Genomic DNA, 23,336 nt, shown 5'->3' on the forward strand with positions numbered 1-23,336 from the left:
TCTCTAAGGTGCCACAAGTCCTCCTTTTCTTTTTGCGAATACAGACTAACACGGCTGTTACTCTGAAACCTGTAAAATGTGTGTGAGTATTAACAAAAGCTAAGCAACTGTCATGCTCTTTAAAAAGCTGTTAAAATACTTTTGTTCTGTTTTGGGAAAGGACAGTCATAAAACTAATGTTGCCTGTCTGAGAACTGTTACACTTCATAAAACATAGCTGCTCAAACCAGAAAACATATGTATTTATGGTAAATAAATGCAGGTCTTTTTGTAGTGGGAATGGGGACAGGGACATAGGGTAGAGAGGTAGGAAGCTGACTTAATGTTGAAGTTCTTTAGCTCGTTTTTCCAGTAGAAGAAAATTGGCACTAATCCATATTTAATAAACCGTTTGTCCTTGTTTGATGTTTATTTCATTTAAAGCTCTTAAACATCCCTAAATTTCTGAATAGAATCTATGGCTTTTTGACTAAGTGTCATTAGTGGGCAAGGGGGATTCGAGTAACATCTGACCAATGTTCCGTTTGTCACAAACTATAGGCTGATGCAAGTAGCGTCAGACTCATTCTTTTATGAAGCTATGACACTTTTAGAAAATGTTTGCAAAATTCACTGACATTACTGTAAATAATTTCTAATTAACTTGTATTGCTTCTTTTTGTATAAGGATGACCCAAAAAGATGTGTGGAAAAAGGGTGGCTGGATGGGGGGAAGGTAAGGGAGAGAAGGGTGCAGAGAGTTCTGCTTCTTACCTTTGAAGTAATAGAAATGTTAATTGTGGTCTTCCCAAGTTTTGCTAGAGGACCTCCTGGAAGTCCCAGAAGTTGTATAATGTTAGCTCTTGCCTCTTAAACTTCCTTTAAAAAAAGTTTTAAGTTGTATGATTAAAAATGTATTGCCTTCTTTGCTGATCAGCTTTCATTCGTGTGATGTAATTTCACTGGTTTTCCAGTCATCAGAGTCTTAAGGCTAAACAGGACCTGAATTTGTAATGTGAAAAAGCAAGTAGGAGAAACATACCTTTCAAACCGTCCTTATACATCACAATGAAAAAGAGGGTGAGGGAAAGGCACCACCGAATTTAAAAAGCAAACTTTGCAAGTTACTTTTGCTACCTTATAATGGATGTTCTTTTAGCTAAATAAAATCTTTTGGCTAACCACTGCAGTTCTCTCTTACTCTTTCAGTGTCTAGTTATGCTGAGATATTGGGAGATGAGCACTTAAGGGTATCTCTTATATTTCAGTATCTAAAGAATCTGCCTTTGTGGTTGCTAGTATAATGGAAGTGTTGAGCCATTTGTTTTCAAGTTTAATGCAGATACTATGTTTGTGGAAAAAGCTACATAACCTACCTGTGAACCATGTTTTTATGCCCTATCATCTTTTTTAATTTTTTGGAGGTCATGAAACGCGTACGCACAGAACAGATTCAGATGGCAGTGTCCTGCTACCTCAAGCGCCGTCAGTACGTGGACTCGGAAGGTCCCCTAAAACAAGGGCTGAGGCTGTGTCAGACTGCTGAAGAGATGGCAGCTAATCTCACAGGTAAATTTTCCATGGATACTTATGGGAGGAGAAATGGAAAATACCAAGTTTCTACATAGTAACTTTTATTTTCAGAGGGAAATTTTCAAATACTAAACTGGGAGGAGTTACAAACAGTAGTGGGGAAAATAAAATGTAAAGGGGCCTAATCCAGAAACATGGTCAGAAGAAGAAAAAGATTAACGATAGAGAAGAAGTAAGCTAATTAATGTGGGCAAATATTCTGAAATACTCATTTACGCTCTGTGGGAAGGAGAAACCTGGTGAGTACTGATGGCAAAAAAAAACCTAAGGGTAAAATTGGGTATGAATAGGAAAAGCCCGTACAACTTTGTGTTGCAGAAGCACAGAATCATATGAAATAAAAATAACAGGAACTGTTTCTTTCTCTGGCTAGTAGTTGTCATGTAGTTTTGAAAGACCCTTCCACATCCCTCAAAAGAACCCTGTAATGGCTGGAATGGAAAGTGTGTACATGCACTCTCTCTCCCTTTCCCTTCTAAGAGCTCCTGGATCTCTGCTACACTGTCTGCTCCACCCACAACATATCCCCCTCTGGCCCAAGAACATGTTTGTTTTTCAAACCATGTCTATGGCACTCTTCACTATAGAACCTGAAGGGGAGGGACACAACTGTCCACAAATATTGCAAGAATGTAAATACCAAAGGGTGGGGTGGGGGTTATAATGAGGGATGAAACTCGTTCAAAGGTAAAAGGAAATATAGGCTTAATGTTTGGTGGGAGGAGGAAGAGCTTCTGTCAGTGAGATCTCAGCCTGTGGCAGCCTCCTGAGGGGAGTGGTACACACTCTGTTTCTTGTGACACATACATCTTGCCTAGATAAAATACTAGTTACTGTACAATTCTGCATTGGCAGGGAGATGGACTAGAAGATGATAAAATAGATCTTTTCCATTTCTAGAATAGACCCACCACAATACCGAAGCAGAGTGTAGCATGCTATGGGTAAATGGAAGGTTGAACTCTTTATAGATCTAAGATAAATGATAATTGGTGCTTGTTTACGGCTTTTCATCTTCAAACCATTTTCAGTCAATAGCTATAGCAGGGTTATAGTGGATCACAAATTGAATATGAGTCAGCAATGTGATGCAGTTGTAAAAATGGCTAATATGATTCTGGGTATATTAACAGGAGTGTTGTATGTAAGATACAGGGGGTTATTGTCCCGCTCTGCTCAGCACTGGTAAGGCCTCAGCTGGTGTACTGTGTCCAGTTCTGGGTGCCACATTTTAGGAAAGATGTGGAGAAAATCCAGAAGAGAGCAACAAAATGATAAAAGATTTTGAAATTCTGACCTATGAGGAAAGATTAAAAAACGTGGTCATATTTAGTATTGAGAAAAGAAGACGGAGGATTGATAAGTCTTCAATTATGTTAAGGGCTGTTAAAAGAGGTTGGTGATTAATTGTTCTCCATGGCTGCTGAAGATAGGACAAGAAGTAATGCGCTTAATCTGCAGCAAGGGAGATTTCGGTTAGATGTTAGGAAAAACTTTATAACTATAAGGATAGATAAATTCTGGAATAGGCTTCCAAGGGAGGTTGTAGAATCCTCATCACTGGAGTTTTTTAAGAACAGATTGGACAAACACCTGTCAGGGATGGTCTAGGTTTACTTGATGCTGCCTCAGTACAGGGGGCTGGATTTGATGACATCTCAAGGTCTCTTTCAGTCCTCCATTTCTATGCTTCTATTTAATCTTCACAACAAACCTGTGAAGTATTCTCATTTTAAACAGGATGCAACTGAAGTAAAAAGATGAAGTGATTTTGCTGAAGGCTTCAGTGGGGAAGAGGGAGGCAGTGTAATAATGAGATTAGGACTCAGGAGCCATAATCTCAGTGACATAAAGTATGACAGTAGATGCTGGTGGGATTATGTTGGTGTATGCAAATCTTACTATTTTGCATACAAATAAAAACCTAATTTAGATAAGAGAGTATGAATACCTGTATATTTTTAACTGACCACCAAACACGGTAAATACATTTATATTTATTAGTAGCACCTTAGAGACTAACCAATTTATTTGAGCATGAGCTTTCGTGAGCTACAGCTCACTTCATCAGATGTATGCCGTGGAAACTGCAGCAGACTTTATATATACACAGAGAATATGAAAAAATACCTCCTCCCACCCCATTGTCCAGCTGGTAATAGCTTATCTAAAGTGATCATCAGGTGGGCCATTTCCAGCACAAATCCAGGTTTTCTCACCCTCCACCCCCCCACACACAAATTCACTCTCCTGCTGGTGATAGCCCATCCAAAGTGACAACTCTTTACACAATGTGCATGATAATAAAGTTGGGCCATTTCCTGCACAAATCCAGGTTCTCTCACCCCCTCACCCCCCTCCCAAAAACCACACACACAAACTCACTACCCTGCTGGTAATAGCTCATCCAAAGTGACCATTCTCCCTACAATGTGCATAATTAAGGTGGGCCATTTCCAGCACAAATCCAGGTTTTCTCGCATCTCCCCCACCCCCATACACACACAAACTCACTCTCCTGCTGGTAATAGCTCATCCAAACTGACCACTCTCCAAGTTTAAATCCAAGTTAAACCAGAACATCTGGAGGGGGGGGGGTAGGAAAAAACAAGAGGAAATAGGCTACCTTGCATAATGACTTAGCCACTCCCAGTCTCTATTTAAGCCTAAATTAATAGTATCCAATTTGCAAATGAATTCCAATTCAGCAGTTTCTCGCTGGAGTCTGGAACTTCAAATCCAGACTCCAGCGAGAAACTGCTGAATTGGAATTCATTTGCAAATTGGATACTATTAATTTAGGCTATTTCCTCTTGTTTTTTCCTACCCCCCCCCCCCCTCCAGATGTTCTGGTTTAACTTGGATTTAAACTTGGAGAGTGGTCAGTTTGGATGAGCTATTACCAGCAGGAGAGTGAGTTTGTGTGTGTATGGGGGTGGGGGGGGATGTGAGAAAACCTGGATTTGTGCTGAAATGGCCCACCTTAATTATGCACATTGTAGGGAGAATGGTCACTTTGGATGAGCTATTACCAGCAGGATAGTGAGTTTGTGTGTGTGGTTTTTGGGAGGGGGGTGAGGGGGTGAGAGAACCTGGATTTGTGCAGGAAATGGCCCAACTTTATTATCATGCACATTGTGTAAAGAGTTGTCACTTTGGATGGGCTATCACCAGCAGGAGAGTGAATTTGTGTGGGGGGGGTGGAGGGTGAGAAAACCTGGATTTGTGCTAGAAATGGCCCACCTGATGATCACTTTAGATAAGCTATTACCAGCTGGACAATGGGGTGGGAGGAGGTATTTTTTCATATTCTCTGTGTATATATAAAGTCTGCTGCAGTTTCCACGGCATACATCTGATGAAGTGAGCTGTAGCTCACGAAAGCTCATGCTCAAATAAATTGGTTAGTCTCTAAGGTGCCACAAGTACTCCTTTTCTTTTTGCGAATACAGACTAACACGGCTGTTACTCTGAAACCTATATTTATTAGTGTGTATCCTCCTGCCAGTTCAAGGATTTTGTTGCTGGTGATCCAGAACGCAGTCATCAGTTTTCATTAGATCCCAAACTCTGGGCTGTCAGCGGTCATCTGTTGAGGTGGTCACTATTAGTTCATTTCAGACATGTTCAGTGGGAGCACAATGTGCATAAGTTACAATTCTCCAGGTGAGAGTGAACCTCTGGAAAGTTCTTTCTTCGTGACGTCAAACAAATATATAAATGGAAACTGGGCTGATCCAGACTATGGAGGTTGGATGGTCTTCCTGCAACATATCCTGACAATGGAGGTTGCCTTGATCTTGAAGACTGATAACTAGACTACAATAGAAAAGCCTCTTGGAATGACTATTTTCATCACTTTTCCTAAAAATCTCCTGCTGACTCCCTAACAAAACCCACCCTTGCTTTTCCTCTAGTTTTCGCCATATTGTTTTCTAAACAACAATCTTTTCATTTAATTCTCTGGGTCATTTACATACTATTCTTGCCTGTCTCCTGTACTGTAGTTTCTGCTCTTTTAGATGTATTTCATACTCTATATTTGATGTATACACTTTTTCTTTTCTTTCCTATACTGGCACTTACTTTTTCCTTCTTCCTTCAGAATTGCTTTACCTCAGCCCATCCCAAATGTTTGATATTGTCACTATATCTCTCTAGCTATTTGCCTGTTTTAGGGCATACACACTGGGGAGCATAACTTCGTCCCAGCTCATCTTCTGCCCTTTATGGGACTAGAAGCATATTGCACCAAGTGAACCTGCAGTAGGGTTTTCTAATACAGGTATATACACATATACCTGTGGGTGAGGTAAATTGATAACTTTCTAACAGACAAAAAAGAAGTGAGAGTAGCCATACTGTGTGTATCAGCTGAAGAGAACACTTTCGTTAGCCAAAATAGAAAATTACAAGGGAGATCATCATTTCAGATAGGATAGTTCCTTTCAATCTATTAGTGGGTCACGTAACTGGCTCCATTTACAGAAACTGAAATCAGGGAACAGATGTTATCAATCGATGCACTCATGGCCAATGGAGAGGGTGGGGGGGAAAACTGTCCATGGTAGAACTGAAATAAATGTGTATATGTAGGCCCAAAATCTTTCTATTTCTTTCAGAAGGAAAATACACCTGAAAACAGCTCTCCCTGCTCCAGAGAAATTTTTAGGGAGTGATTGCGTTCTTGATTCCTGTGTAGAATGTCAGGAAGGGGAAGAACTAGAATTCTAACTGCTTATAATTGGCTCATATGTAGTATCTGTTTACTGTTTGCATGATGGCAATGAGCATCAGAGGCATTGTTGAGAGAGCAAATCGCAACAACATAACTGCCCGATTAGCCGAGTTAACTACTCAAAGGTAACACCCTTCTGTCTTACATGTAAGGTTATTTTCTTGGTTTGAAAAGTAAGTCAGTTACACAGGGCTAAGGGGAGATTTAGTGATACTCAGTAGAATGCACCTGTGTGGTATAGGCAGAGTGACAGATCACTCCCATTGCCTACGGGAATGTCAAAATCAGGACTTATTGCCAAGGGTAGTGCTGGGGAAACTGGAACATTCTAAAGAGCTGACGCTAACTCTTTTCTTTAACCCTGTAAAGAGATTTTATTACAGAATGGCCATATTTGCGTACATGGTTGAGTCGCATAAAAGGCAAGCTCTTGTAATTGGGTCTGCTACTGTTTGGGCTGTTCAGATGACTGATGCAGCTGACTTTGTAAACTGTTGTGCAATGCTTTTTTAGGTTAATGTGAGCAAAGTTTGTATATTACAGTTCTAATAGAGAATGTTGACTTTTTTGAGCCATAAGTCCAAGCACTAACAGAGAATCTGAACTGTAGGCATTAAGTGATCCTAATAACTTTGTCTTTTAGAAATAGAAAAACATATTTGAAGTCATTCAATAAATATATACTTTTTTTTTCCTTTTTACACCGCCTCTAAGATTTTATGCACCACAGTATGCCTCTCAGTCCCTTACTGTTTGCTTCTGCATGGAATTCCTACCAATTCTGAATTTCCAAAGTAGCTGGGTTATGGGAAAACAATCTTCCAACAGGGTTTAGACGTGCATATTTAGGAAATAGGGGATTTGGGAGGGGTGGGATATTGTTATTCATGTAACTTCACTAGTACTGGGTTTGTTCGCAGTGGGGGCTGCAGTTTTGCACCTACCTTTATGCTCCTGCGGCTGAATTGAGCTCAGCCCTGGGAACTTGTAAACATGACCACTGCATTTCCCTAACTCGATGGAAGATATGCCTACTTGTTATAAAGGAGGGGTGAGGGTAATGCTAGGGTATATGTGAATCTTGGCTCAACGCTATCTCCATTTCTTTCCAGTGCAACACAACAGGGGTAAGCTGGAGACTGGCCTTTCTCTCTTCAGCATGTGGAAACTGGCAACTTTGTTTATAGGCTTCCAGGCCTGTAATAGCTGAGTCTTATGAATGCGAGAGAGCAAGAGGGGAACCAGGATGAAGATTAGGAATAAAGAGACCGAAGAAGAAATTGTGGGGGTTGGATTGAAGACAGATGGGAAGAAGGAGAGGATGTAGGAGAGTATAAACATGGATAAAAGAAGGGGAGTAAAGGAAAGAGGGAATGATAACATTAATAAGAAGAGAGAAAAAGTATAGTAAAAAGAAAAAAACAGGTGAGAAGGAAGAGCAAAAGAATCAAGACATTATTAAAAATTTTTAAATTTACATTTTGACATTCAAAATTTAATAGTATACAGATGTAGTCTGCTTAGAGTAGGGGTGGGCAAACTTTTTGGGTAGAGGGCCACATCTGGGTGGGGAAAGTGTATGCAGGGCAGGGGGTTGGGGTGTGGGAGGGAGTGCAGGGTGTGGGAGGGGGTGCGGTGTGCAGGAATGGGCTCAGGGCAAGGGACTGAGGTAGAGGAGGGGTGCGGGGTGTATGGGGGGCTCAGGGAAGGGGGTTGGAGTGCAGGAGGGGTGCAGAGTGCAGGAGATGGCTCAGGGCAGGGGTACAGGAGGGGTGTGGGGTGCAGCAGGGGGGTCAGGGCAGGAGGTTGGGGTGCAGGATGGGTGTGAGGTGCAGGCAGGGAGTTGAGAGGTGGGGTGCAGGAGGGATAAGGGGTGTGGCAGGGGGCTCAGGGCAGGGGTCTGGGGTGCAGGAGGGGTGCGTGGTGCAGCAGGGAGCTCAGGGCAGGGAGTTGGGGTGCAGGAGGGGTGCGAGGTGCAGGCAAGGGTTTTAGGGCAGGGAGTTGGGGGACAGGGTGCAGGAGGACTTTGGGCTGGTGCCGCTTACCTAAAGCGGCTTGGGGTGGCAGTGCTGCGCACTGGGGCCAGGGCAAGCTCCCTGCCTGCCTGCCTGCCCTGGCCCCACGCCACGCCGCTCCAGGAAGTGGCCGGAACCACATCCCTGCGCGGCCCCTGGGGGGGCATAGGGCTCCGCGCACTGCCCTTGCCACGCCTCCAGGTACCTCCCCTGAAACTCCCATTGGCCACGGTTCCCCGTTCCTGGTCAATGGGAGCTGCGGGGGGCGGGGCCTGGAGGCAAGGGCAACACACGGAGCCTTCTGTCCCCCCAGGGACGTGGTGCCAGCCGCTTCTGAGAGCGGCGTGGGGCCTGCGGCACCACAGGGGGCAATCCCGTGAGCCGGATCCAAAGCCCTGAGGGGCCGGATCCGGCCTGCGGGCCGTAGTTTGCCCACCCCTGGCTTAGAATCTCAGAGACCTGTGTATAGGTGTAGGAAGTGGAAGATTTTGGTTTTCCTTCCTCTGATGGGGATCCCTTCTTTGAACACGTCAGAGCTATCTTTACCAGAGTTAATATTGATCTTTCTGAAAAACAATGTAATACCTATTTTTTTGGCCATGGCGTGTATTTGTCAAAACAAAACTCCATTGGAAAGGTAGTCACAAGCACCACTACAAGGTCTTTTTCTTCCCTACTGCAAATTACTCCATATTTTGTATCATGTAGGCTGGTAAAAAGATACTGCACAGATCAGTTGGTGGATACAGCTTTGCTATAGCATGTGTATGTGGGGCCAGGGCAGGGGGTTGGGGTGTGGGAGGGAGTGCGGAGTGTGGGATGGGGTGTGGTGTGCAGGAACGGGCTCAGGGCAAGGGATTGGGGCAGAGGAGGGTGTGGGGTGTATGAAGGGGGTGCAGAGTGCAGGAGGGGTGCAGAGTGCAGGAGGTGGCTCAGGGCAGGGGTGCAGGAGGGGTGCAGAGTGCAGGAGGTGGCTCAGGGCAGGGGTGCAGGAGGGGTGCGGACTGTGGGAGGGAGCTCAGGGCAGGGGGTTAGGGTGCAGGAGGGGTGTGGGGTGCATCAGGGGGCTCAGGGCAGGAGGTTGGGGTGCAGGTTGCTGCAGGGGGCTCTGGGCAGGGAGTCAGGGAAACATGAGAGCATAAGGATACGTTTTGATAAAAACTAGATGTTTGACGAAGTAAAGGTATGAGTTTGTGAGCATTGATTCTTTAGTGGGATTTCTAGACACTGCTGTAATACAGATAAATTGTGATTGGTAAGCAGTCCCCTATACTCAAGAAATTTGATAATCTGATTTAATATCCTCAATTGTAGAACTCAGATTCTCTGGAAATTCCTCACTTCGTGTGATAGATTCATTTGAGAGAGAAACACAAGTTTGCTTCAATAAGAATGATTTATTTTAGCACACACAGAGTTGTAGGACTGTGCTGAATTATCTAGTAGCAATCTAAAGGGATCTGTAACAATGTTTTGAGACAGAGAACTTTGTGCTTTATTTGAAAATTAAACAGTGGGTAAGTAACTATTGTTTCTTGTCAAGCTTTCAACCTTTGTCCTTTTCCATTTTCCCTAGTTTATGTAATTTTGGATTAATAGTTTGTCAAATGCCCCATGAGACCGTATCTAATGCTTTGGATTACATGGCCCACATTCATCCTGAAATGTTGTCTCTTTGGTTGCATTTTGTTTAGTTTTGTGCTATGAATTTTGACACTTTGAGATACAAACACCCTTGGATTCTAATTTTTTTTTTTATTCCCTCAGTCCAATCTGAATCTGGTTGTGCCAACGTAGTGTCTGCAGCTCCCTGCATGGCAGAGCCACAGCAATATGAAGTACAGTTTGGACGATTACGCAGTTTTCTCACAGGTAAGCAGCTGCAGGAGGAGGATAGCAGATTCTGGACAGGCAGTATACATTTTTAATTTTGTATAGCATACAGTGTTCGCTCAAAGTCTTTAAAATTCTTTTTTGAATGGGTGACTTTGTGTCAAGAGACCTAAATCTGAAGTCCTGTAGCTTTAGTGAGTAAAGGAACTCGACCACTTACCTTTAAAAACAAGTAAAACAAATTAACATTTAAGATTACTGCAACTGAAAGATTAGAGAGAGAAATATTTATCTTTTTCAGTATGTTTACTCTGTGCATTTGACAGCACTTTGAGCATAGTCAGTTTTGCTGTTTCCCTTCTCAGTCGGTCAGTTTACCCTCATGTTTGTGTGGATCTTCCATGCAGCAACAGGAGAGCGGGAGAGGTGTATTATTTTTTTAAGAAATCAAAAAAGGAAAGTGTGATTGTAAAATCACTAAAATTGACAGATCATTTTAGAGGGAGATGTAGTACTATTCTATTTCTGTTCTCTTTAGCTTTTCAGACATTGTGGTATCTGACTGTCTGAAGCTATTTTTAACTCACGTTTTGATTGCCTAGATCTTAAGGGGAACTGTGTTCCTTTAAATTTACCTGAGCATTGCTCCAAAGTTTTTAGGATGAGAGGATGTGGGGAGGAAACCAACAACGTTATCACTGTGTGCCCCCAAAAAGAAGGAAAAATTGATCTTTCTAGAAACGAAAAGACCGTTGGGGGGTAGGTGGCAGTAAAAAATGGGGGGGGGGTAAGGTGGCAGTAAAAAATGGGAGGAGCTTCCAGGGAAAGGAGTACAGAAGAGGCCAATCAAAGTGTTGTGTGTGACTGCCACCCTTCATGGCTGTAGGGAGAGCTCTATTGATTCCAGTTATATTTAAGTTAGGATTAATATTCCTGCTGGAGTTGAGGAGGGTTAGTTGGGAAGATTTCCCATCATGGTATATAATGTAGCTGGTCTGTAGACTTATCGTGACCATCAATAATACAATGGTACCAAACTACTGTATGCTTTTATGATTTGGCGGGTGGAGATAGTATTGAAAAGTGTGGACATTCTTTTCAGGATTGCAGGTAAACCTCATGTATTAGACACGGGGAGCAGTTTTCTTAGCATCTTCTCTTTGAGGCTCACAGGTGCCCTTTAAGACCGCCTTCAAGGCTCCAACTGTCAGCTGCTTTCCCCTTTTCTAACCCCTTCTGTTTTGGTTTTGATCTTACCTGCTTGATCCACTTCTGACTTGAACTTTAACCTACTTTCGTATCTGCATCCGTGATGTGTAACCTGCAGCCAGGCAGCCAAATGGAGCCCACCAAGGGCTTGCTGCCTGCCATCTTTGTCTCCACTGGCACTGAAAAGCTGCTGTTGCACATTTCTCAGCAGTGCATTCCTGTAGGGCTCCTGCAGTTCCCATTCTCTCCCACCCTCATTCCTGCCAAATGGTAGCCTCTTCTTCAGTGAGGTCCTGCTCCTCTCAGCAGTTCTGAGGGATGGGAATGGAACAGAGCACCATCTGGCAGCTTGGGAGTTCAGTGTGTGCAAAGCACTAATTGGTTGTCCATGACCTGGGAGAGAAGGGAGAAAGAATGCAGAGGGGGGAGAGGCTTACAAAAGGAGACAGAGAGAGAGGTAAAATGGCAGGATGGAAAGGAAAACGTGTTGGAAGAATACTTAGGTTCTTTTCCATTGTCTTTTCTCATTGATTTGAAAGGAAAAAGAGAAAATGATGTATGGAAAGATAAGAGGCAGAGAGAAATGGGAATAAAGAAATAAAAAGGGATGAAAAAGACCCGCCTTTAAGGCTTTTAAAATATATTTTGTTCCAGTCATCTGAATGCATCATACTCAAATGTTGAGGCTTGAGCTGCTGGTAAATTGCTGTTGTGGCCCTGTATGCTGCCAAGGCTTTTGTGGCACTGCTTGGCATGCTACAGCTCCCTGCAGCCAGTTGAACCCGGGAGAAAAAACAGCCCCAAGCAGCTGGCTTAAAAGGGGTGGAGTTGTTACACAGATATAGTCTTGTCAAAGTACGGTGCATCCCCATCAGGTGTACATGACACTGTGTTCTAGAAATTACTATTGGGATTTGTTTTGGCTAACGAGAGAGAGAACAGGGACAGAAATAAAACTGTGGAGCACAGCGTGTTGCAGTACGTTTTCAAAATAAACTGTGAGGATGTTCCTCTTCCTTCATTTGCGAATCAATTCCATGCATTTAAAAAAAACCAAACTCAAGTTATACTGAAGTTGGGAAAACCACTCAGTACAGGCCCCAATAAAGGAGGTAAATAATTCTTTGTTAAACATCACAGAGGTCTGGTGTACAAATATGTTTTTTAACGTATCCTAATCTTAAAGTGCAATTATTTCAGTACATAGAGCATTTAAAATAGGAAAATTTTCTTCTAAATTCATAAAAGAAATTCCAGCTGTCATGTTGCTTATGGTGTGTATTTTAATAAATTGGCCTTAATTGAAAGGGCTCTTAGTAACAGAAGTAAGCTATTTCAAAATGAATTCTATGTTGACAGTCTCCCTCTTGCTGAGCTGAAAATGTATTTTAAATCAGAGATGGAATAGATTCCCTGTACCCCCTTTAGGGACACCAAGTATTTATTTAAAAAAACCAACAGAAGGCTAGACATTTGTCTTCTTACGCCATTGAAGGCAGCTTGAATAAATTGTCTTGATTTATATTCCTAGCAGAAAATAGATTGAGAGAAACCGTAATGCTTGTTGTTGTGTTTTGATTTAGATTCAGATTCCCAGCACAGCCATGAAGTGATGCCTCTTCTGTATCCCCTTTTCGTCTACCTCCATCTTAACATGGTCCAAAATGGCCTAAAGAGCACAGTGGACAGTTTCTATAGTCGCTTCCATGGGATGTTCTTGCAGAATGCCAGCCAGAAGGATATCATTGAGCAGTTGCAGACTACTCTGACAATTCAAGACATCCTGTCCAACTTCAAGCTCCGGGCATTTCTGGACAACAAGTATGTTATCCGCCTTCAAGAAGACAGCTACAACTACCTTCTCCGCTACCTCCAAAGTGACAACAATAATGCTCTTTGCAAGGTTCTCACCTTGCACATTCACCTGGATGTGCAGCCTGCCAAGAGGACGGACTACCAGCTATATGCCAGTGGCAGCTCCTCACGCAACGAGAGCAATGGCCTGGAAACGACAGACATGCCCGCTTCCATACTGCAGAATGAAGCAGCGCTGGATTTACTTCAGGACAGCATTAAACGAGTCAAGGACGGGCCTCCTTCACTAACCACCATATGTTTCTATGCCTTCTATAACACAGAGCAGTTGCTGAACACAGCAGAGATCTCGCCGGATAGCAAGCTGCTTGCTGCTGGGTTTGATAATTCTTGTGTAAAGCTGTGGAGCTTGCGATCCAGGAAGTTAAAATCTGAGCCTCATCTTGTAGACGTGTCCAGAATCCGTCTGGCTTGTGACATCGTGGATGAGGAGGTCTGAATATCCTTATTTTTCACCCTATACATTTTGGAATGTGTGAAGACTATTTATATTAGAAAGGCTAAAAGAAATGTTTTCTAATTTGAGTGTGGGAATAGGGCTTCATGGAACAGGGGAGAGGAACTGTGAGGGTACTGAAAAGCTGAATGACCTTGAATCTGCTCCACCCCAGTATGAAAGTCTTTTATGAGCTACTGCCATCCCTCTCTTCTCCTGCACCAGCCCTTAATGCAGAGAGCTGTGGGAGGATTTTATGTGGACAAGCTCAGGCAGCAGCCTGCCAGTCCTAGCTGCTTTTTTCCTGCTCCCTCTGTACTTGGCTCAGCCACTAGAACACATGCAACCTGGCACCATTGAACCGCTAGTGGAGGCCCAACCCCCAGAAGCATGTAGCCTGCGAGTGAGGCTGGAGGGATACCAGGAGCGAATAACAGTGAATAAGACAATACAAAGCAAAATTAACAGGGAAAACAAGACAAGAAAGGGGAAAAGGAGCAGACAGAAGAGGGTAGGAGATAGAAAATGGACAGAAAAAGAAGAGAGCAGAAGGGGTCTGGGCCTGGTGTGAGGAGTCATGGAAGTGGGAGCCATGCCCGTTTCTCAAACTGTCTCAAGGGAGGCTCCAAAAAGGTTGAGAACCTGTGATTTAACAGATGAGCGGGTAAATGGTTAGTCTAGAGAAAGTATGCAGAACTGTCTATATTAAGGAAACTGCATTGTAGAAATGTAAGAGACTTGCTAGTCTATCTTTGTAATGTTTGAGAGGAGAATGATGCGTATCTCTTTGCATACTTGGCCTTCCCCCCAAGGCGTTGCTAGACGGCATCATCTAGTTCATTCCACATCTCTTTTAGTTAGTGCCAATTGCCCCATTTCTGCCCTCCCATTGCAGCCACCCATGTGGCACCTTGCATCTGATTAGGAGATCAGGACTTGTGACTCTGACTTTCTTTAATCATCCTTCAAAGCAAGGTGTCCTTCATTCTTGTGCTCAGCAGCTTCCTGTGAGAACATCCTCTCGCTACTGCTTTGCTATTTTGTGTTGCTCTTTAAAGAAAACCCAGTAGCATCTAGATAGTGAGGGACTGTTTACTTTGACATAGTAAAGAGAACTCAGAGCCCTAATTATGAGGAGGGATTGTTTTGTTTGTCATCTTGGGGCAGACTTCCAGGCTTAGTAGCAATGTGGCTCAGTACTCAGTATGACTTGAGTTAACCCGTTCAGGTGGGTGTACAAATTGGTAGCTTAGGCTATCCCAAGATCAGGCTGTGAACTACCTTCATCATAAGGTTCTGGGAGTCCATAGGACTTGTCACTTTGAATCAGTGCTCTGACAAATATGCAGATCACCTCAGATTGCCTTTTGGCTTCAGGCTGCCCTATGGTATATAAATTCCCCTGTTTACATATCTAACTTCTGAATAGCAAAACACTGCCAATGTATTTGGAGTGTATATTGCTTCTTGCTAGCAAGTGTTTACATACCATTACATGTATTCTGAAATGGCTTTGGAAGTCTGCGTGCAAATGGCTCTTGCTGATTATTTAACATTTGTGTCTATTGTAATATTTTTATGCAAATTTAAAACAATATCTTGTCAAAAATTAGCACACGTCCAAGCAATTTCTGCCCCACCACCTTCACCCACTGACCAAAAAACCCCCAACCATCCTGACAGCAGGACCAAATTTTAGGAAAAACCTGGATGAACACGCTTCTTGCAACATGTCCTAAGATTGCCAAATTCTGGGCTAGAAAGAGAAAAAATTCCAGAATGGAGAGCCCACTAATGAGAATATGCTGCCACAGGAATCCAGGAGTTCAAACTTGAGAACAGGCATTCAGATACAACTGGGATGGAGGCGCTAAATACCTATATAGGCAGAGCAAGAGCATTCTGGCTGGTCAGAGCTGCCATGATGTGTGATAGTGAAAGGAAAGGCTGTATCTGGGAGAGCTGTTCATGTATAAATGATCAGTGACTGTGGAAAATATACAATACACAGGATAACATAGATTAAAAAGTATCTGGATGCTACAGCAATGAGTGCTTTAGAACAGCCTTTGGTGATGCCTCACTTTGGAGGTACAGGGTTTCTTTATTGTCTTGTTTTTCTTCCCTCACTCAAGATACTTTGGTTTTTGGGAGATTATTGCATTTCCTTAGTGCCTAAAGTAATTTGCCTTCAACTTTGTTTCTAATTTGCAGTAAACTAAATGGCTAAATTCAGTTTCTCATGATGTAAAATTGTAAGATTGCACCAGTGTTCAATAGATCGTTTGCTGTTACTGCACTGGTGGTACACTATCAGGTTTTTTATACATCTCTATGTATGAACAAAAAGAGACATTCGGTTATTAAAATAATTCCCATAGCATGAGTGTTACAGAAGTGCAATTGCTTCTATTTGGCACAATGCCCTAAAATTATTAGGGTCAAAAGGCTTTTCGCAGGTCTAATTTACATGGCTGAAAAGCAAGTTCCTTATTCAGTGTAATGCCCCAACATGCTGGTGATGTCTCATCTCTGAAGAGTACTGGAGGCTTCAGCCTGCCCTTTGGGGTAAGGCAAGTCCATTGTCTTTATAATCACATGTGTGATAGGCTTTATATTAATATTCTCTCATTTAGCTGTATACTCTCAGTCCAGTGTAATATGTGATTTTGCACCTGGGCAAATAGCCTCCTAATTGCCCTCTTTGCAATGTTGTCATGTAAGTGTCTAGGACTATATACATGAACAGCAAAAAATACTGCTTTTTGTTCCAAGCTGTAGGAGTGGTTGCTCCTAAACTCTGATGTGAAGTCAGACTCAGCTCTGCTTAAATTCTGCTCTGAAGATACTGAGTGGTAGGGGGCCTATGAGTGGAGGAGAGGGGTTAACGGCCACTAGGTACCAGGCAGGAGGAATACTGGAGGAAGCAGCCTGAAGACTGTCCTGCAGAGTCTCTTTTCTAGCAGAGGGTAGGGGCTCTTCAAAGCAAGCGTCTTCCCCTGCTGTGCAGCTGTATGCAGGAATGGGGCTTCCCTCTTGAACACCTTAGGAGCTCTGCAGGACAAGAGAGATATTGTAGGTTTCCAAGATTATCTGCTGGTGGAGGGATGGGGGTGGAAGAATGAAATGCTGCCTGGCCCCAACATTGTTCCCATTAAAGATCTTGAGGCCTGGCTCACTTTCTAAGTGCTGCTGGGCACAAGGGTATAGGGCTGGGTTTGGCCCTTTTTCCCAACATGTGACTGTGATGGAAGGGTTTGAGGATGAAATGTTTGTCATTTAAAAAAGAATAACTTCAGGGATTTTATATAAATGTTCCCAAAATTAATAAAAACAGACTGGCTCTAGGGACAATACTAAAAATAAAAAATTGCCCTGTGGGAGAAAATAGTTCTTTACTATTTGTGTGTGCGCACGTGCGTATGCATGCTCATATTTACACACACACAAAATCACCTCCTATTAGTTTCAGGCAATATACCACAGCCTTAATTGTTTTCTCCACAAGTGTTGGTTGCTGTTGCCCTCGGTGTGCATGTATGTCTGCAGGGAAACGGAGTCTCTCTGCTATTCTACCTGTCCTTCGGCCTGCTTTATGGGTCCTTCTCAAGCACCTGCATCTGCTGCTCATAGTTTTTTCCAAGTAGTGGCAGAGTAAAATTAAATCACCATGATTCTTGTTAGTTTAACTACTGCCCACAGAGATACAAACAGCAGCGGTGAAACTTACCAGAGTTAAATTAATGTCACACAGCAGCTGATGTAAGAGAAAGATTTGAGCATCAGCAAGGGCACATTGAGCTTGCTGTCTGTAGACTCAGGAAGATGACACTGCACTGGTTCACATTTGGAAGGTAACCTTTGCAACCAAAAGGGCTTTAAAAATAAAAACACTTCAGTTCTGTAGAAATCAAGTCCTTTACTTCCCTGGCGAAATTTCCTACTCACCAGTGGGGAGTAGATTTAAAAAAAAAAAAATCTCATACCAGAGATTGACATTTGGAAAGTTCTTTTAATACTTTCTTTTAAAAATTCTTTTTTTCTTTTTCAGACCGTATTATACAAATAATAAAATACAATTTTTAAGGCATGTAGTTGGCTTGGAAAAGGGTAGGGTTTTGCATATTGAAATGTAGAGGAAACAAATTGTTCACGCTGCTCTAACCTGCAGTAGTAACTTCTTTGGAAGGGATGATTGATATTCTCAGTTCTGCTCAGTGCTATACTATATCAAAGAAAAGTGTGTATTATCACATTTCATGTCTGGAGCAGTAATTCTGAAAAATTACTAAAGGAGAAGGAAAAGGAGGACTTGTGGCACCTTAGAGACTAACAAATTTGTTTGAGCATAAGCTTTCGTGAGCGACAGCTCACTTCCTCGGATGCATTCAGTGGAAAATACAGTGGGGAGATTTATATATACAGAGAACGTGAAACAATGGGTGTTACCATACACACTGTAACCAGAGTGATCAGGTAAGGTGAGCTATTACCAGCGGGGTGGGGGGGACACCTTTTGTAGTGAAAGTGGGCCATTTCCAGCAGTTAACAAGAAAGTCTGAGGAACAGCGGGGGCAGGGGGGAATAAACATGAGGAAATAGCTTTACTTTGTGTAATGATCCATCCACTCCCAGTCTTTATTCAAGCCTAAGTTAATTTTATCCAGTTTGCAAATTAATTCCAATTCAGCAGTCTCTCCTTGGAGTCTGGTTTTGAAGTTTTTTTTGTTGAAGAATTGCAACTTTTAGGTCTGTAATCGAGTGACCAGAGAGATTGAAGTGAGGAGACTGGATTCCCCCACTCCCACAATTGATGACAGCGCAGGCCTAATTCTGTTACAGTTCTAACTGCTCCAAAGAGTCAAGAGAAGAGCACCAAAAATGATAAAGGGTTTAGAAAACAAGGAAAGGTTGAAAAAACGAGGCATGTTTAGTCTTGAGAAAAGAAGACTGAGGGGTGACCCAATAACAGTCTTCCAATATGTTAAGGACTGTTATACAGAGGACAGTGATCAATTGATCTCCGTGTCCACTGAAGGTAGGACGAGAAGTAATGGGCTTAATCTGCAGCAAGGAGATTTAGGTTCGATACGAGGAAAAACTTCTAACTATAAGGGAAGTTAAGCTCTGGAATAGGCTTCCAGGGGAAAGTTGGAAGCATTAAAAACAAGTTGGACAAACACCTGTCAGAGATGGTTTAGGTTTACTTGGTCCTGCCACAGTGCAGGGGCCGGGACTGAGGACTTCTTGAGGTCCATTCCAGACATAAATTTCTATGATTCTGTGAAATACTCAACTAAAATACAATATGGAGTGTAGAATGTTCTTTGTGTGACACTGGAAACAAAGGAATGGAACTCAGTCCTCAACTAGTGAAAGATTTGTGGTCTGTAAATAACTGGGTGAATTTTTTGAGTACAGAAGAAGGTTACTGGAATGCGAGATTACTTCTGAGCAGAAGAGAAGTGACACGTGCTTGCTGATAGTCTAGAAATCATAATTGATTGGGAGGGCATATAACTAAAATTCTGGATTTATGCATTTTACTAAAATTGCACTGTAAAATAGGAAACCTCAGTGGGCTCTTATTGGCAACTTTGTCAGGAATCGTAGGTTTGCAACTGATTAACATAATATGCTGCAGATTGCAAGCCCTGACCTTTAATATGGAGATGTGGCTCACTGACAGTGCAGGCTCCAGCAAGCAATGCTCCATCCAGGGCAGAGAAGGCCACTTGGCTAAAAATGGAGCTTTGCATGTAGGAACCAGTAGTCTCTGTGCCACACACCCATAATAGAGATTCAGTTGGCTGTAAACCAGATCATAAAATTCCTGTGGGTGCTGCTTTAATGAAGGAAAGATTTGTGACTTTATTATATTTCTTTTCAGAGTAGCAGCCGTGTTAGTCTGTATCCTCAAAAAGAAAAGGAGTACTTGTGGCACCTTAGAGACTAACAAATTTATTTGAGCATGAGCTTTTGTGAGCTATAGCTCACTTCATCGGATGCATTGGGGAGGAGGAAATGCACAGTAGTATTGCTTATTGCTTGCCCTTCATTTCTTTTAGTCTGCTGCATCTTTTTTCTGCTAGGAGTCTGGGTTTCTTTTATCCAGAGTGACATACATTTCCAATAATAACTACACCAAAGCATCAGGTGCCAAAATCTGTTTCCACACTACTGCCAAGAGCTTAGTAGAGAGTGAGTAGGAAGTTACCAAATGCGTTTAGCAAGTGTGCCAAAGGAGGAGAAATTTGGAAAAGAATACATCTTAAAATAGCCTGTCTTGTCTATTTTAATATAATCTCAGGTCTTATCTACACAGGGCACTCAGGAAAATTAAACCAAATTAAATAAAGATGTGATTTTAGAGTGGATTAACTAAACCACATTAAACTCTTGTGTGGAATTCTTATTCAGAATTGAAGTGGCCTTAACTTGGTTTATGCAGTGTTGTTGTAGCCATGTTGGTCCCCAATAAAGACATGACCTCACGCACCTTGTCTCTTTAATTCGATTTAGTTTAATTCACTTTGGAAGTGGACTAAGGTAAACCAAATTAAAGCCACTTTGATTCTGAATAAGAGCATCCCCCCAGGGTTTTTAGTGTAGTTTAATCCACTTTATAAATTAAATTGGATTAACTTTCCTGAGCGTCTCCATGTAGACAAACCCTGAATTTAAGGTTCCTTCAGAGATGGGAATGGGGGTACGGAAAGTGAAGATAAAACCTTGATAAAACCAAAACCCTTTCAGCATGTCCGCAGAAGATCTAGCATGGAGCAAACATGCTCGAGAAGTGGACATTGGTACATTACACAGAATGGATATCTGTAACTCTGCCACTAGTTCTCCATTTTTTGGTGGTGGCAAGGGAGAGGATCTTCTGAGATCACTTCAGACCACTCTTCACTTGTTGCTTCTCGTTCAACAAATAAATATCCTCTCTTGTTTTCTCCACTGTCCAGGAGGAAGATGATGACAATGTAGGCACAGAAATGAAGATACTGAGAGGACATTGTGGACCGGTGTATAGCACGAGGTTCCTATCAGACAGTTCGGGACTCTTATCTTGTTCTGAGGACATGTCCATCAGATACTGGGACCTTGGAAGTTTTACAAACACTGTGTTGTACCAAGGGCATGCCTACCCTGTCTGGGATTTGGACATAAGTCCTTGGAGCCTGTACTTTGCCAGTGGTTCCCACGACCGCACAGCAAGACTCTGGTCATTTGATCGGACATACCCACTGCGAATATATGCAGGCCACTTAGCAGATGTGGACTGTGTCAAGTTTCACCCCAATTCCAACTACTTGGCTACGGGATCCACAGACAAAACTGTGCGCTTATGGAGTACTCAACAGGGGAACTCTGTGCGCCTCTTCACAGGTCACCGTGGCCCTGTGCTGGCACTTGCATTTTCTCCCAATGGTAAGTATCTGGCTTCAGCAGGAGAAGACCAGCGGTTAAAGCTGTGGGACTTGGCATCTGGCACTCTTTACAAAGAACTGAGGGGGCACACGGACAATATAACCAGCCTTACTTTTAGTCCCGACAGCAGTTTGATTGCCTCTGCATCAATGGACAATTCTATTCGGGTTTGGGACATTCGGAACACATACTGCAATGCCCCTGCAGATGGTTCTTCCAGTGAACTGGTTGGTGTATATACTGGACAGATGAATAGTGTACTGAGCGTACAGTTTATGGCCTGTAATCTTCTTCTGGTGACTGGAATTGCACAAGAAAATCAGGAACATTAATTTTTTTAGGGAGGTGGGTGGGTGGGTGTATTGAATGCCAGAATCCATTACCAGCTAAGATTAAATTACTGACTGTGAAACACTTTCTTCCTCTCTCCCATTAGCAGACATGTTCAGAATGATGCAAATATTTTCAAATGGCTTTCCCATAAAATGGCCTATACCGTTGAACAGAGAGAGAGGAAGAGGGAATGCAGAAAACTTTAACCTAGTCAGATACTGGTAGGGCAAGGGAAGAGGGGAAGAGAAAGCCTGTTGTCCAATAGCTTGGGACAACCAAAAGCCTAGTCCAGACAAGTGAAATTATCAACTGGACAAGCTGCTGACCTGCACTTAAATATTCTGCATTGACTGAGGGCGTATCCTACCTACTATTAGCGGAGGCGTGAGTGTGCTCACATATGTGTAACTACTGGCCCAGTTGGCTTTTATTTTTTTCTGGTATTGCAGAGGACCAGAATTTAAGACCCTTATATTAAAAGAAAATGGCTATTTACAGTAATGGTCCCAATCACTACAGCTCACAATAGCACTACTGAAGTGTTTTGGACTAATAATGTAAAAAAATTCACCTTTTTTAGTAAGGGGAGGGAAATCTGACATCATAACCCATCTCTGCATTATCATTTGGGTTCCATTCCTGGCACTGCCTGTGATTTTTGTAACTGTTCCTGATCCAGGAATTTGGGATTTTCCAAATCTGGTTGCACTGTGTTTTAGAGGTGGAGTGAGTAGGCGAGAGTGGTGATTTGGGGGTGATTAATAACTCACCCCGGCCGTAGAAGAGTGTGAGAGCCTGATGGAACTTAACAGCAGAAATTTGAACTCCTCATAGGAAAGGGCCATGTCTGCGCCTCACCAAAAATATTTCAGCAAATGGAAGTTGGCAATCTTCGGGGGATGGGAAGGGAACACAACGTGAAATGGAAAATAGTATTACTAAATTATTGTGCATACACAGAGGTAGCTTTGCCAGTGTTGGATTTTTCTCAAAATGTTGCAATATCAGTTATATGAACACTTTGTGAAACAAATCGTCAGCATTTAAAATCAGGATCCGAGGAGAAAGCAAGTCCTAATTTGTCATTTGGAGTGAAGATTAAATACTTCTGCTTTCTGGAAAGAGTTATTTTGTATTTTGTTTTCTATTAAAAGCATTTAGTTTAAAAAAAAGCGTAAGTCTCTTTGTGGGAAATTTAGGGTTGCGCTGATTTGTGTGGAAGGTGAAGGCAGGTTCATTGGTTGGGTTACATCTCAATACGCTTTGCAGCAAGGAGTGTTGATGCTTGTTGTTGGTTATGCTGTACTAGTGCCCCATAACAGAACTAACCTTGATGGCAAGTAATGGAGTAGAACTGCCGCTAAAGGAACTCAAGTGTGGGATACCATAATTTTTGTCCTGAGATGTCCTGTCGTACCATCCCCCACAGTTTAAATGACCTGAAACTTAAATGTTTATAATTATTTTACATATTTTTGAGCAGCAAAATAAAGGCATGACCAAAATGTCTTTGGAGAAAATACTGTTACTATTAAAATGCTGATTGTCTCTGATATACACCTATATGTTATGGATCTGTATGAGTGGGATTCCCCCTTTCAGACCAAAAACAATCTGAGGATTGAATGAATGGCTTGTGGAACAGGTAATGGAACATACAGCCCTTCGCTTTTGTCACCATTTCAAATCCAGCTCAGGTTGGTAGTGACCAAAAGTTGTTACAATCTGAAAGTTGTTTGGTGGTCTATGTGAAATTGGTAGGTTGTTTCAGTCTCAGAGTCCCAGAAACTATCACTGCACCACAGTTGATTGGAATTGCTAACCTTGTGCCAGAGAGACCAGATACTGAGTTAATGTGGAGACTGACTGATCTGTTACCCCAGAGTTGTTA

General features: G+C 42.5%; 1 protein-coding gene across 1 annotated transcript in view; it reads left to right on the forward strand.

Annotated features, from left to right (window-relative positions):
• The window catches only part of TAF5L (TATA-box binding protein associated factor 5 like), a 28,234-nt gene extending 5,416 nt beyond the window's left edge, over nt 1-22,818 (forward strand). Inside the window, exons 2-5 of the mRNA XM_084623272.1 lie at nt 1,404-1,548; nt 10,093-10,197; nt 12,951-13,675; nt 20,647-22,818. Of these exons, the coding sequence (XP_084479398.1) occupies nt 1,407-1,548; nt 10,093-10,197; nt 12,951-13,675; nt 20,647-21,444 (1,770 nt within the window). The 5' untranslated portion in view covers nt 1,404-1,406 and the 3' untranslated portion in view covers nt 21,445-22,818. The remainder of the gene's footprint in view (nt 1-1,403; nt 1,549-10,092; nt 10,198-12,950; nt 13,676-20,646) is intronic.
• The last annotated feature ends 518 nt before the right edge of the window (nt 22,819-23,336 follow it).

This window comes from Lepidochelys olivacea (assembly GCF_965140295.1).
Source record: "Lepidochelys olivacea isolate rLepOli2 genome assembly, chromosome: 3".
In the NCBI taxonomy this organism is placed as follows: Eukaryota; Metazoa; Chordata; order Testudines; family Cheloniidae; genus Lepidochelys; species Lepidochelys olivacea.